The sequence below is a fragment of the Nelusetta ayraudi genome, unplaced genomic scaffold (assembly GCF_046127955.1).
Source record: "Nelusetta ayraudi isolate G7.1 ecotype Tasmania unplaced genomic scaffold, CSIRO-AGI_Nayr_v1 ptg000111l, whole genome shotgun sequence".
NCBI lineage: Eukaryota > Metazoa > Chordata > Actinopteri > Tetraodontiformes > Monacanthidae > Nelusetta > Nelusetta ayraudi.
The window spans coordinates 997,809-1,011,277 of record NW_027466161.1 but is presented as its reverse complement, the minus strand read 5'-3'; the positions used below and the strand labels follow the sequence as shown (position 1 = coordinate 1,011,277).

Below are 13,469 nucleotides of genomic sequence, written 5' to 3'. Positions count from 1 at the left end.
ATTAATGAAACATTGTGATTATTTTTTTATGATTGTTTTGAAGATGTAATTTGCTCGTCTGTGTGTTCAGAACCAGGCTGTAACGGAGTGATTGAAAACATTGCGCTAACCTATCAATAAAATGTCTCCTTTGAAGTTGCAAGTCTTTTCCAGACTGTGTGCTTTTGGCTCACTTGTTGGCTCATGACCTACTTCTTGCCGGCAAGAGGTTGTACTTTCAAAAGGTCTCACGTGCCACAAAAACTGAAGCGCTAGGTGCAGGAGTCTCAACCTCGCAGCCACTGATGATGATTGAAGATGATGAAGCACGATGGTGAACGCCACGTCCGTGTTCCACTCCAGGACCAAGGGTTGGAGCCTCTCCCAGGGCAGCACAGCAGCGGCCCGCTGGTCCAGTACACCACTGTCACCATGGTGGCTGAGCCCCCCAAGGACCACGTCATCTGGTCCCTCTGCTGCTTCGTCTACTGCTGCAACCCCTGCTGCCTCGGACTGCTCGCATTCATCTTCTCCATCAAGGTTTGCTCAAAGAAAAACGTTTTATTTATGTGTGTATGTGTACATGTATGTGTGTGTGTATATATATATATATATAAAAACAAATAATACAGTATGGACTCAAAGTCACACACCAATGAGTAGTTGCATTGCATACTAATTTAGATTGAGTTCAAGGAACCATGACATTATTTTATTTATTTTTTTTGAGTATTTGAATCTTTTTCTGTCTTCAATTTCTCATCACAGCCAAGCTATTTCACTGTCCTGACTATTTTATTATGACAGTTAGGCTGGTGTCTGTTTACAGCAACAGCAAGAAGAGTTTACATTTATTCCATTTGTAAGCAATAAGGAAAGGTTAATTTATTTTTCATAATGTACATTGCACTTGCCTTGTTATTGTTAATTGTGAACCACTTGTTCACAAAAGACCTTTAAATTTAGATTGAAAAATACAGAATGTTTGTATTTTGGTGAATAAATAATCAAACTCATTGAATTGCGTAGCATCAATCCTTTGCATCGGAGTCTCAAATCAAATCACATTGTGTTGGATCAAACTGTGCTGAATCGCCCTGCATCGTATTGGGGGAATCGTATCATATCGTAAATATAATATACAATTCGTATCGTATCTTTAATCTATCGAATCGTTGGTAGTGTATCGAGATATGTATCGTATCGGCCACAGACCAGAGATGCACAACCCTAATATATACAGTATATATATATATACACACACACACATATATACACGCACGTGTATATGTGTGTAGAAATGAAAGGTGCTCCTTCAATGACGTAGAGAATCAAGGTTGCCATTTGACGCGCGATTTTTGTTTTGTTTTGTTTTTTCCTCTTGAGGGAAAAAATGAAAAATGTCTTGAGTTTCTCTCATTGCATTGATGCAAACCTGAACGAATACACTGGAGAGCAGATGAAGACAAAACATAGCAATGCTTACATGAAGAATGAATTTGACGTGTTTTCCGTTTCATTTTTCTCCTTCTCACCTCGCAGGCCAGAGACCGCAAGGTGCTGGGTGACCTGCAGGGGGCGCGCCAGCACGGCTCCTCTGCCTGCTGCCTCAACGTCGTGTCCACGGTGTTGGTGTGCCTGATGTTGGTGCTGCTGATTGTGATGTGGGTCAACGGCTATTGGGCCATGTCGAGACTCCACTGGGAGCATTAGCCGGTGTGAGACGGAGGTTGGAGCTCACAACCTTGCTGGAGCTGCCCGGCCTCATCGGGAAACACGGCGCTCCGGATCGCTCAACTGAATGTAGCCATTGAAATAAATAAATAAATAAATAAATAAATAAATAAATAAATAAATAAGAGGTGTTCTAAGTCTTTAAATGAGCGTTGAGGGTGTCGGTGTGTCTCTGCAGCGTCGTCCCCATTTCAGCATTTTCACCATCAAGATTGTGTTGTTGTTTTCTGCTGAAGAATTCTGAGTGAAAACTCGGAATTCTTCAGAAATATTCATCTGAAATCAAGCACAGCGACACGCTTCTCCCTCTTCCTCTGCAATTGTGCAAAGCAGTTAGCAGTTACCGTAATACCTGGTGTACATAAAGCAAGCAGAAAGCGAGTGTCTGCTCGCTCGAACGCTTTTGCCGAACTGTTGGCTGGCTTGACCGAAGTCTATTGACACAGCAGTTTCTCACTGAAGGCATCAAAACTACGTGTGATCACACATGGAATTATGGAGGAAACAATAAAAATGTAGTATAACTGAAACATGTTTTATATTTAAATTCTTCAAGATAGCCACCTTTGGTAAAAAAAAAAAAAAAAAAAAAAAAAAGCATATCTAGAGTGAATGAACGTGTTTTTCTTTGCTGCTTAGTGACATATGATATGTTGCTCATATATTTGATGTCTTCAGTATCTATCTGCAGTGGAGAACGTTGGAAAGATAAAGAAAAAACAATGCATGAGAAGGTGTGTCCAGACTGTAGACTATCGTTACTCAAGGTAGTTGTTTTTGTTTTTTTGTTTTTTTTTCGCGAGACTGTCTCATGACAGTATATGAGCGACGCGACATATTCGCGACGTGCAGATATACGTAAACAGACAACATGAAGCGCGAGAGAGAGCAGGACCGTGCAGCGTTTAATGCTTGGAAGTAGCGACATTACATTGAGTTTGACTCAGTCAAAGATGGTAAAGTGGAACGGTCGTTCAGTTTCGGTGGATTGGTGCTTTCCCCGGAAAGGAACAGACTGTCTGACAGGAGATTTGAGCAGCTTTTGCTGATGCAATAATAACCACGGTTTCACTCCAAAAGAAAACAAAAAACCATAGGGCCTTGTCAGGGTAGCCATAAACTGAGACCTTAAATGTGTCATGCAACAGCATTTTCTCTGTTTTGTCAAACGCATTATTTCTCCTCACTGCACTTTACCACCTGTTCGAAGATGTAAATGTTAATAATTTGGAAAATAATCAATAGAGACAGAATTTGTTGTGTTGTGTTGAGTTTGAGTGACCCACACCGTGTTCAGCTCTGGAGGCTATCTCCGTTTATTCTGGCAACTGACAACAGAAAGTGCAATACAAAATCCTCCGTCAACTGCTGATACATATGTGGAGCCCCCTACACAAATTAATTGACATTAAAGTATACAACCAAATTGTGAAATTAAAAGTAGACTTCACTGTGGCTCACCTCTCCCACGGAGTACACGGAACAAAAGGGAAGAGGTGAGGCGAGAAAAACTGTTATATACAAAATAATATCCAGCTTCTTCTGCAATTTTTAAAAAAATTATGATCTTGTTACATGTGCCGAAAATAGGTTTAAATGCACAACAATTTTCTTCAAGTCAGACTGTTGTAACTTGTTTATTTTTTTCCTGATACAATTTGCATATAGTTAAGATTGAAAACTAATTTAAAAAAGTATTTAAAAGGAACTGTTTCATTTGATTCAATTTAATATGTATACAGAAAGAATAGAAGTACAGGATTTATGGTGTGTTCAGTTTGTGCATCATGAGTTTGAAAAGTAACTAGGTAAAGTAATTAGTAAAGTAACGAATTACTTTTGAAAACAAGTAATCAGTAAAGTAACTGGATTACTTTCTTGGTTAAGTAATCAGTAGTAGAAGTAACCAATTACAATTTGTAATTGGTTACTTCAATTTAACACTGTTTGTAATAGGGTGAAGTCTTTCATATTCACTGAGTTATCTTTTTTTCTTTTCTTTTTTTTTTTGGAGGGGTGTGTGGGTGGCGGTGGTGGTGGTGGTGGCGGTGGTGGTGGTGGTGGCGGGGTGGAAGAGCAGCAATATTTAGCAGGCGCACCTCCAGCAGCAGCACTGCCAGCGACCAAACAGACATGGAAAGTTATCCTCTGCAGGACACACGTGAGGGTCTCCAGGGCCACAACGCATCAGCACCCCCGCTGGTCCAGTACACCACTGTCAACATGGGTGCCGAGCCCCCCAAGGACCACATCATCTGGTCCCTCATCACCTTATTCTACTGCGGCAACCCCTGCTGCCTCGGACTGGCTGCATTCATCTTCTCCATCAAGGTGCGTTGGTTCGTCACTGACTGCTTCCAAACAACAATCTGGGGTTCCCTCTTCTTTCCTTCTTTGTTTGTTCGCTGTTTAAAACGAATAAAAAACATTTTTATTCGTTTTTTGTGTGGTGTACTACAAGGCAGACATGGAAGAATTAACCGATAACGGAGAACGTTCTTAAAATATGAATCTGAAACTAAGTACAGAGAAAAGCGATTCTATTCCCCCATTGTGCTCAGTGATTACCGTAATACCTTGTGTGCACGTAGCCAGCAATAATCGAGTGTCTTCTAGCTCGAACGCTTTTGCCGAACTGTTGGTTGGTTTGACCGCAGTCCCGTACTGACCCGTCCAACAGGCGGCTTCACTGGAGCTTTGGCATCTTTCTTCGGAACCGATTATAATTGCGGTAATCAGTCGGATTGTAAGGTTACGCGGAAGGAAAAACTGCTTGGCTGGTTCAAAAGGAAAAATGATTAAATAATAATAATAATAATAATGATTAAATAATAATAATAATAATAATAATAATAATAATAATAATAATAATAATAATAACAACAATAATAATAATAATAATAATAATAATAATAATAATAAATAACTCACGATCTCGGGGCAGATAATTAATTTGAGATGGGGTAGATATTAAAAATAAAAATAGCAATCTCAAGTGTGTAGTGTGTGTGATAGGGTGAGTGTGTCTCCTCAGGTGAGGAGAAGCTTGTCCAACTCACGCCTGCGTTCTTCACACAGCTTCCTTACATATGAGTTTTCACTCATGTCTTTCCCCAACAGTCCAGAGATCGGAAGGTGGTGGGAGACCTGGAAGGGGCCCGGCACTACGGCGCCACCGCCAGGTGCCTCAACATCATCGTCACAGCCATGGTCGTCACCTTGGTCGTCATCGCCGTCATTGTTGTCGTTGTCCAGGTCAAGCAGGCTGTCAACAGCCGCCACAACTACGGGTTTCCCAGCAGCAACACCTGGGGGTACTGACGTGGTCCTGACTCCAATCCCCGTCTGTGCTCTTCCTCCGTGCACTCATTAAAAATGATATGGGGAGGGGGGAATCATACTCGTTCTGAAACTGTATGAAACTTTTTTTTATTTTTATTTTTTTATTTTTTTTTAAATTTTCTTTATTTTTCGGATCAATGCCACTCAGTATTAAATAATAAAAACAGTGGAATCATGCCTTTATGTTAAGTATTTCCCCCCCCCCCCATGCATGGAACATTTCTGAGCGGATGAGATAATGTATCATCATGTCATTGTGGCATCGTAGCATTTCATTTGAAAAGAAGGTTCACTCTGTAAGAAAATGAATGAAGCATATATAACCTACATGTACAATTCACCACGACTCCTTGGTTATCGTTGCAATGTAAGCTTTCACGTCCACTGCCAAGAATTACCAAGAATTTTATTTTTTAACTACCGTGATCATAGTGACGATATCAGACAGAAGTGGAACCAAAGTGCCGACAGCTGTCATTTGTCTGACAAAGGCAGAACAGAACCACACTCAAAGATATTAATACATTTAAATGATGCCTCCCGAGTATGGATAGAAAACTTTTTTCTCCATTATTTTATAAATATGTTATCACTTTAAATCAGGAAGAGTTTTTTTTTTTTTCTTCTTCCCCATTTTCTTTGGAGGGGGGGAAGCGGGGGCTTTGGGCGGCAGGAATATTTAGCAGGCGCACCTCCGGCAGCAGCACTGCCAGCGACCAAACAGACATGGAAGTTGATTATGTTCCTCTGCAGGACACACCTCAGGGTCTCCTATGCCAGAATCCAGCAGCACCCCCGCTGGTCCAGTACACCACCGTCAACATGGGTGCCGAGCCCCCCAAGGACCACATCATCTGGTCCCTCATCACCTTATTCTACTGCGGCAACCCCTGCTGCCTCGGACTGGCTGCATTCATCTTCTCCATCAAGGTGCGTTGGTTCGTCACTGACTGCTTCCAAACAACAATCTGGGGTTTCCTCTTCTTTCCTTCTTTGTTTGTTCGCTGTTTAAAACGAATTAAAAAACAAAAACAAAAAAACACTAAACTTTAATATCGTTCAGTTTAAGTTGAACTGATTTCTCTCGCAGACTTTGAGTTTCAGTTTCGTTTCTGGTGAACAAGGAATCATTTCCCACGAATGAAACTGAGAAATGCTTAATGAGATAGACAGATAGATAGATAGATAGATAGATAGATAGATAGATATGTGGCGAGCGGTACTGCACAGAACTAAACCGGACAACGCGACCCTGGGAATTTCACCCAGGGAGTTAAACCACCAGTAATGCAGGGTCATGGCACTTAGGTTTATTAACCTCCAGACGCGAGTCGGTGTTCCAGGTGCGCAGAAAAATATCTTTATTAAACAATCACAGTTAATGTTAAAAGGCAGTTAAAATTTAATATAGAACGAGCAGTGGCATAAGGAGAGAGGGGGGGGGGGGGGGGAGACAGAGAGATAGAGAGAGAGAGAGAGAAGAAAGAAATATATATATGCCCAGAGAAGCAAGAGTCACACACACACACACACACACACACACACACACACACACACACACACACACACACAGGTGCAAAATTACAAAGAAAAGAAAAACAAGTGGGGTGAACGACACAGCACACGAGAAGGGCTTCCCCACCACCGTCGGCCGTCAGCTGCTGAGACAGACAACAGAAAAATGTGTTAACGCCAACTAAGCAATGATAACTCAAATAATAAAAATTGTTAACAGAACCCCAACGAAAATAAAATAAATAATTAACTAAATGGCGCTGAACTGCCCTTTCTGACCCGTCCTACAGGGGGCGTCACTGGAGCTTTGGCATCTTTCTTCGGAACCGATTATAATTGCGGTAATCGGTCGGATTGTAAGGTTACGCGGAAGGAAAAACTGCTTGGCTGGTTCAAAAGGAAAAATTATTTAAAAAAAAAAAAACCTCACGATCTCGGGGCAGATAATTAATTTGAGATGGGGTAGATATTAAAAATAAAAATAGCAATCACAAGTGTGTAGTGTGTGTGATAGGGTGAGTGTGTCTCCTCAGGTGAGGAGAAGCTTGTCCAACTCACGCCTGCGTTCTTCACACAGCTTCCTTACATATGAGTTTTCACTCATGTCTTTCCCCAACAGTCCAGAGACCGGAAGGTGGTGGGAGACCTGGACGGGGCCCGGCACTACGGCGCCACCGCCAGGTGCCTCAACATCATCGTCACAGCCATGGTCGTCACCTTGGTGGTCATCGCCCTCATTGCAGTCATTATTGTCGTTGTCCAGATCCAGCAGACTGTCAGGTCTATGAACAACCAAGACTACAGGTTTCCCAGCAGCAACAACTGGGGGCGCTGACGTGGTCCTGACTCCAATCACCATCTGTGCTCTTCCTCTGTGCACTCATTAAAAATGATATTGGAAAAAAGTCATACTTTAACCCATTCTGAAATTGACAATGTTTTTTAAAAAATTCTTTATTTTTCTGATCAATGCCACTCAGTCTTCAATAATAATAAAAAAGTGGAATCATGCCTTTACATGAAGTATTTTTTTTTTCTCCATGCATGGAACATTTCTGAGCGGATGAGATAATGTATCATCGTGTCATTATGGCATCGTAGCATTTCATTTCAAAAGAAGGTTCACTCTGTAAAATTAGGCATTGTTTTACTTTGAAAAGCTACTACAATACCACCATACCGCTCCTTATAAATATGATTATGGAAGAGTATAATTACTGTTCGATGAAATCAGTCTGGTGTTTCCACTGTGAGGACGGCTCTTTTATATTTACGTAAAGGTCTTAATTCAATGTGATTCGTGTCATTTTGTGTATTTTGGACATAAATACTATACTGAATGAAACGTATATAACCTACATTTACAATTCACCAAGGCTCATTTGTTATTGTTGCTGTGTAAGCTTTCACGTCCACTGCCAAGAATTACCAAGAATTTTCATTTTAACTACCATGATCATTAATAGTGACGATATCAGACAGAAGTGGAACCAAAGTGCCGACAGCTGGCATTTGTCTGACAAAGGCAGAACAGAACCACACTCAAAGATATTAATACATTTAAATGATGCCTCCCGAGTATGGATAGAAAACTTTTTTCCCATTATTTTATAAATATGTTATCACTTTAAATCAGGAAGAGTTTTTTTTTTTTTCTTCTTCCCCATTTTCTTTGGAGGGGGGGAAGCGGGGGCTTTGGGCGGCAGGAATATTTAGCAGGCGCACTTCCGGCAGCAGCACTGCCAGCGACCAAACAGACATGGAAGTTGATTATGTTCCTCTGCAGGACACACCTCAGGGTCTCCTATGCCAGAATCCAGCAGCACCCCCGCTGGTCCAGTACACCACCGTCAACATGGGTGCCGAGCCCCCCAAGGACCACATCATCTGGTCCCTCATCACCTTATTCTACTGCGGCAACCCCTGCTGCCTCGGACTGGCTGCATTCATCTTCTCCATCAAGGTGCGTTGGTTCGTCACTGACTGCTTCCAAACAACAATCTGGGGTTTCCTCTTCTTTCCTTCTTTGTTTGTTCGCTGTTTAAAACGAATTAAAAAACAAAAACAAAAAAACACTAAACTTTAATATCGTTCAGTTTAAGTTGAACTGATTTCTCTCGCAGACTTTGAGTTTCAGTTTCGTTTCTGGTGAACAAGGAATCATTTCCCACGAATGAAACTGAGAAATGCTTAATGAGATAGATAGATAGATAGATAGATAGATAGATAGATAGATAGATATGTGGCGAGCGGTACTGCACAGAACTAAACCGGACAACGCGACCCTGGGAATTTCACCCAGGGAGTTAAACCACCAGTAATGCAGGGTCCAACAGGGGGCGTCACTGGAGCTTTGGCATCTTTCTTCGGAACCGATTATAATTGTGGTCATCAGTCGGATTGTAAGGTTACGCGGAAGGAAAAACTGCTTGGCTGGTTCAAAAGGAAAAATGATTTAAAAAAAAAAAAAAAAAAACTCTCGATCTCGGGGCAGATAATTAATTTGAGATGGGGTAGAAATTAAAAATAAAAATAGCAATCACAAGTGTGTAGTGTGTGTGATAGGGTGAGTGTGTCTCCTCAGGTGAGGAGAAGCTTGTCCAACTCACGCCTGCGTTCTTCACACAGCTTCCTTACATATGAGTTTTCACTCATGTCTTTCCCCAACAGTCCAGAGACCGGAAGGTGGTGGGAGACCTGGACGGGGCCCGGCACTACGGCGCCACCGCCAGGTGCCTCAACATCATCGTCACAGCCATGGTCGTCACCTTGGTGGTCATCGCCCTCATTGCAGTCATTATTGTCGTTGTCCAGATCCAGCAGACTGTCAGGTCTATGAACAACCAAGACTACAGGTTTCCCAGCAGCAACAACTGGGGGCGCTGACGTGGTCCTGACTCCAATCACCATCTGTGCTCTTCCTCCGTGCACTCATTAAAAATGATATTGGAAAAAAGTCATACTTTAACCCATTCTGAAATTGACAATGTTTTTTAAAAAATTCTTTATTTTTCTGATCAATGCCACTCAGTCTTCAATAATAATAAAAAAGTGGAATTATGCTTTTACATTCATTTATCTTCTATACCCGCTTATTCCTATTCAGCGTCACAGCGGTCTGCTGGAGCCTATCCCAGCTGTCTTAGGGTGAAGGCAGGGGACACCCTGGACAAGTCACCAGTTCATCGCAGGGCCACGTAGAAACAAACAACCATTCACACTCACATGCACACCTACGGACAATTTAGAATGTTCAATTGACCTCACATGCATGTTTTTGGAGTGTGGGAGGAAGCCGGAGAACCCGGAGAGAACCCACGCAGACACAGGGAGAACATGCAAACTCCACACAGAAAGGTCGCAGGCCCGGGCCCCGGAATCGAATTATGCTTTTACGTGAAGTTTTTTTTTTTTCCATGCATTAATAGTGACGATATCAGAGAGAAGTGGAACCAAAGTGCCGACAGCTGTCATTTGTCTGACAAAGGCAGAAAAGAACCACACTCAAAGATATTAATACATTTAAATTATACCTCCCTAGTCTGGATAGAAAACTATTTTTCATTATTTTATAAATATGTCATCACTTTAAATCAGGAAGAGTTTTTTTTTTTTTTTTTTTTTTTTTTTTTTTTACAATTTTAGAACTGGGAAACAAAGATCAGGTTGAGATGATCAATGCCATTCAGATTGAGGAACAGTGGTGGCGCCAGAATATTTTCCTTGGTGTAGTTCAGGTGTTGTTGTGTTGCAAACAGTTGTTCCCAGTCGTTCCACAAAATATATATTTACATGTGCAAATGAATAAATAGCTTGAGATAAAGTGCAGGTGTGAATGAATAATATTGTTGGATCGTCTTGTTTTCTGGTGCTGTGCTATGCTGACCATCCGCGCGTTTGTTGGATGAAGAATGCAGATTTCAGTATATGTAATTACAGGAGTATCAAGAACACAGAGGTCTGGGTGGAGTTCTGGCCCAACAGCGTCAGTGTGTTTTCAGGGCCTGAAGTCTGACTGCTGTAGACAGGATGCGTGGATGGCCTTTCTTTAGCTGAAGTTCTCCTGTGTTGGTTGTTGGGTTTCACCTCTCGGAAACCCAACTGCTGCTGCTTGGCCTTTTTCAGCTCACTTGACCTTTTCACGTTCCAGTTGTCTGAGTGACACGGCGTGCTTCAGGTGTTCTTCTTCTTCCGCTTTCAGGGTGTAAACTCGTAGCGCCACACCAGGCGGGGCATAGGTACTACATCGTTTTCAGTCGTTTCCAGTGTCTGCAGAGTCTCCCTGTGAACAGGATTTGTTTTTTTTAATATGGCTTTATGTAAGCTGTTTTTTTTTTTTTTTGAGTGCGTATTCAAAAATAACTGCACACCATGTAAACAGCCCCTTAATTCAGCTGGCCACTGTTTGACTGCTGGCAACCGGACTGTTGTTTAGCTTTGGGTTCCTGTGGGTGTGTGTGTGTGAGGGGGTGGGGGATGGACGTGATTTCTCACAGTTTTCAGCTGGTCGGTCGTCCAGTCAGCAGCGATGGATGTGGAGGGAGGTCGCCCAGCTCCCGGGGTCCAGATGCAGGACTACCAGCAGCAGCCTGGAGGGGAATTGGCCCCTCCGCTGGTCCAGTACACCGCGGTCACCATGGTGGCCGAGACCCCCAAGGACCACATCATCTGGTCCCTCTGCCTTTTCGTCTACTGCAACCCCTGCTTCCTCGGACTGGTCGCACTCATCTTCTCCATCAAGGTGCGTTGGTTCATCACTGACTGCTCACAATGGCTTGGAAATACCATTATATGTGTGTGTGTGTGTGTGTGTGTGTGTGTGTGTGTGTGTGTGTGTGTGTGTCAGAGTGAGAGAGAGTGTTGTTTTATTTTTATTTTATTTTCCAACTTTTGGGGCACAGAGATTTGAGATTTGTGTCATTCTGAAGCACAAATAAAGAGTTCAACCAAAAGTCTTAGAAATGGTCTAGACCAGGCGTGGGCCCGTTAAGCTTTTTCATCAGCCCGCCGAATGAGAAGAAATTATGTTAATAGTCTGTCAGTCATCAAACAGCTGTTTTTCCTCCAGTGTTTTCAGAGTCATTTCAGTAAAGAGCTCAGCACCCTGGTGGGGCTTCAAGGACACTGATTTGGTTGCAAAAGAAGTCAGGAATCTATCGGGCACCCAGATCTTCCCAGAGGAGGTCTTGAGGCCAGATGTGAACACCTCCAAAGATACAGCTGCAGCTCCACAGTGATCACACACAGATCTTAACGCATTGACGTACATCCTTTTAAGGGAACACGAGTGAGTGTCCCGGAGGGGATGGGCTTGTTTACAGAACATGGCTGGGAAATGTCAAGCATATTAGGGTGATTGTAGCTCAGGAGGTAGAGCAGGTTGGCCAATGACCGAAAGGTTGGCGATTCCAATCCCGCTCCATCCCAGTCTGTCATTGTGTCCTTGGGCAAGACACTGAACCCACGAATGCGAGTGGATGTTGGGTGGCTGATGGTGTGAGGGGCTGTTTGATTGGCTGCCAGGCTTCTGTCAGTCTGCCCCCCACCACCCGCCAGCATGTTTGTTCCATATCCTATGATAGATTGTTTCCTCCCATGAGGTTGTTCACCAAAACATCCATCTGCTGCTGCTCCGGCCCCTCGGTCACATTTTAGAACAGTTGACTCACCACTGGTCTAGATGAAGAGTGTTAGTCCAGTTCTGTCTTCTCACCTCACAGGCCAGAGACCGCAAGATGATGGGTGACCTGCAGGAGGCACAGCGCTACGGTTCCACTGCCCGCATCATCAACATTGTGGCCACGGTGCTGCTCTGCCTCATCGTCACCGCTTGTGTGATATACTACGCTATTGCCATCATTAAATCGGTGGCCATCATAAAAACCATCTCACGTCCCAATGGCTATTGATATCCAAATATCGGTATATGATTTTTATATCACACTTTTTATTCTTTATATATGACGAATCAAGTCTTTCTGTTTTTACAGTGGTACAATAGAATAGAATAGAAAGAACTTTATTGACACCAAGGGGGAAATTGCTGTTGATTGGTTGGTTGGTTGGTTGGCTGGTGAAGGTGAAGGAGTTCTGAAGGACATACAATCATTTTACAGTCGGCATTGATGTGAAATTATCAGCATATGATTTATTAATTACACTTTTTCAAAAAGCGGCCAAAGCCAAATTGTTGTTTCTATGATGTAAAGCAGGGACCACCAACCATTTTGAACCTGAGAGCTACATCATGGGTACTGAGTCATACGAAGGGCTACCAGTTTGCTAGTTATATATGATTATTAATGATACTCATCTATATGAAGACACTGATCATGTTAAGGACAATAATTATAATCACAATAATTATCCGCAAGGAATTCATGTATAATAAAATATTTTTAATCATTTGATTTCAAGTTATTGACATTTTCTAATCTATATAAATGCAAGTGTGATGACAAAAGAATAGCGGCAGAATAAAATAAAATTTTAGATGCAACTCACTTTAATCAGAGACAGATTTTTTTGAAACCACGCATCATTGAAAATGCTCTAAAAACAAACAAACATGTGAACACGCAGCCGTCTGTGGTGGCAGCTGTGGCGCCGCAAGTTTACTCCCTGAAGGCGGAAGAAGAAGAACACTGGAGTACAACGTGTTTAAAGAAGGAGCAGCACGCTAACAACATTAGCAGCATGCTAACAACATTAGCACCACTGAGAACAGAAAGAAAGATCACTGGTGAAAAGATGGTGTAGATAAACGACAGACTTCCACTTCTGCTTCCAGTTACTTTAGAACACTAAGCCTTATTAAAAGCTCCATGATAAGATTGACTGGGAGTCGTGCCAGTAAAAGTTTGCTAACTTTTTTGTCATTTAGGTCTCTGTCTCAATAT

At 42.4% G+C, this 13,469-nt stretch overlaps 5 protein-coding genes across 5 annotated transcripts; all 5 read left to right on the top strand.

The window, feature by feature from the left end:
• The first annotated feature begins 261 nt into the window (after window positions 1-261).
• Window positions 262-1,692, top strand: LOC142903569 (dispanin subfamily A member 2b-like). The gene is made up of 2 exons (XM_076049281.1): window positions 262-519; window positions 1,522-1,692. Exons 1-2 carry the CDS (start codon window positions 298-300, stop codon window positions 1,690-1,692), a joined length of 393 nt encoding a protein of 130 aa, XP_075905396.1. The 5' UTR covers window positions 262-297.
• A 2,104-nt stretch (window positions 1,693-3,796) lies between these two features.
• LOC142903568 (interferon-induced transmembrane protein 1-like) lies at window positions 3,797-5,232 on the top strand. Its single transcript, XM_076049280.1, has 2 exons — window positions 3,797-4,044; window positions 4,834-5,232. The coding sequence occupies exons 1-2, from the start codon at window positions 3,847-3,849 to the stop codon at window positions 5,032-5,034; spliced, it is 399 nt and encodes a 132-aa protein (XP_075905395.1). The 5' UTR covers window positions 3,797-3,846; the 3' UTR covers window positions 5,035-5,232.
• A 549-nt stretch (window positions 5,233-5,781) lies between these two features.
• On the top strand, window positions 5,782-7,941 carry LOC142903566 (interferon-induced transmembrane protein 1-like). The gene is made up of 2 exons (XM_076049278.1): window positions 5,782-5,985; window positions 7,190-7,941. The coding sequence occupies exons 1-2, from the start codon at window positions 5,782-5,784 to the stop codon at window positions 7,403-7,405; spliced, it is 420 nt and encodes a 139-aa protein (XP_075905393.1). The 3' UTR covers window positions 7,406-7,941.
• A 354-nt stretch (window positions 7,942-8,295) lies between these two features.
• On the top strand, window positions 8,296-9,638 carry LOC142903565 (interferon-induced transmembrane protein 1-like). Its single transcript, XM_076049277.1, has 2 exons — window positions 8,296-8,533; window positions 9,241-9,638. The coding sequence occupies exons 1-2, from the start codon at window positions 8,330-8,332 to the stop codon at window positions 9,454-9,456; spliced, it is 420 nt and encodes a 139-aa protein (XP_075905392.1). The 5' UTR covers window positions 8,296-8,329; the 3' UTR covers window positions 9,457-9,638.
• Window positions 9,639-11,044: 1,406 nt separating this feature from the next.
• On the top strand, window positions 11,045-12,592 carry LOC142903567 (interferon-induced transmembrane protein 1-like). The gene is made up of 2 exons (XM_076049279.1): window positions 11,045-11,311; window positions 12,291-12,592. The coding sequence occupies exons 1-2, from the start codon at window positions 11,099-11,101 to the stop codon at window positions 12,477-12,479; spliced, it is 402 nt and encodes a 133-aa protein (XP_075905394.1). The 5' UTR covers window positions 11,045-11,098; the 3' UTR covers window positions 12,480-12,592.
• Window positions 12,593-13,469: the final 877 nt, after the last annotated feature.

Bases quoted from the DNA above. Each gene is read 5' to 3' on its own strand.
- LOC142903569 (XM_076049281.1), top strand. From the start codon at position 298: ATGATGAAGCACGATGGTGAACGCCACGTCCGTGTTCCACTCCAGGAC. The intron at 520-1,521 runs GTTTGCTCAAAG...CTCACCTCGCAG, and splicing joins CATTCATCTTCTCCATCAAG to GCCAGAGACCGCAAGGTGCT.
- LOC142903568 (XM_076049280.1), top strand. From the start codon at position 3,847: ATGGAAAGTTATCCTCTGCAGGACACACGTGAGGGTCTCCAGGGCCAC. The intron at 4,045-4,833 runs GTGCGTTGGTTC...TTTCCCCAACAG, and splicing joins CATTCATCTTCTCCATCAAG to TCCAGAGATCGGAAGGTGGT.
- LOC142903566 (XM_076049278.1), top strand. From the start codon at position 5,782: ATGGAAGTTGATTATGTTCCTCTGCAGGACACACCTCAGGGTCTCCTA. The intron at 5,986-7,189 runs GTGCGTTGGTTC...TTTCCCCAACAG, and splicing joins CATTCATCTTCTCCATCAAG to TCCAGAGACCGGAAGGTGGT.
- LOC142903565 (XM_076049277.1), top strand. From the start codon at position 8,330: ATGGAAGTTGATTATGTTCCTCTGCAGGACACACCTCAGGGTCTCCTA. The intron at 8,534-9,240 runs GTGCGTTGGTTC...TTTCCCCAACAG, and splicing joins CATTCATCTTCTCCATCAAG to TCCAGAGACCGGAAGGTGGT.
- LOC142903567 (XM_076049279.1), top strand. From the start codon at position 11,099: ATGGATGTGGAGGGAGGTCGCCCAGCTCCCGGGGTCCAGATGCAGGAC. The intron at 11,312-12,290 runs GTGCGTTGGTTC...CTCACCTCACAG, and splicing joins CACTCATCTTCTCCATCAAG to GCCAGAGACCGCAAGATGAT.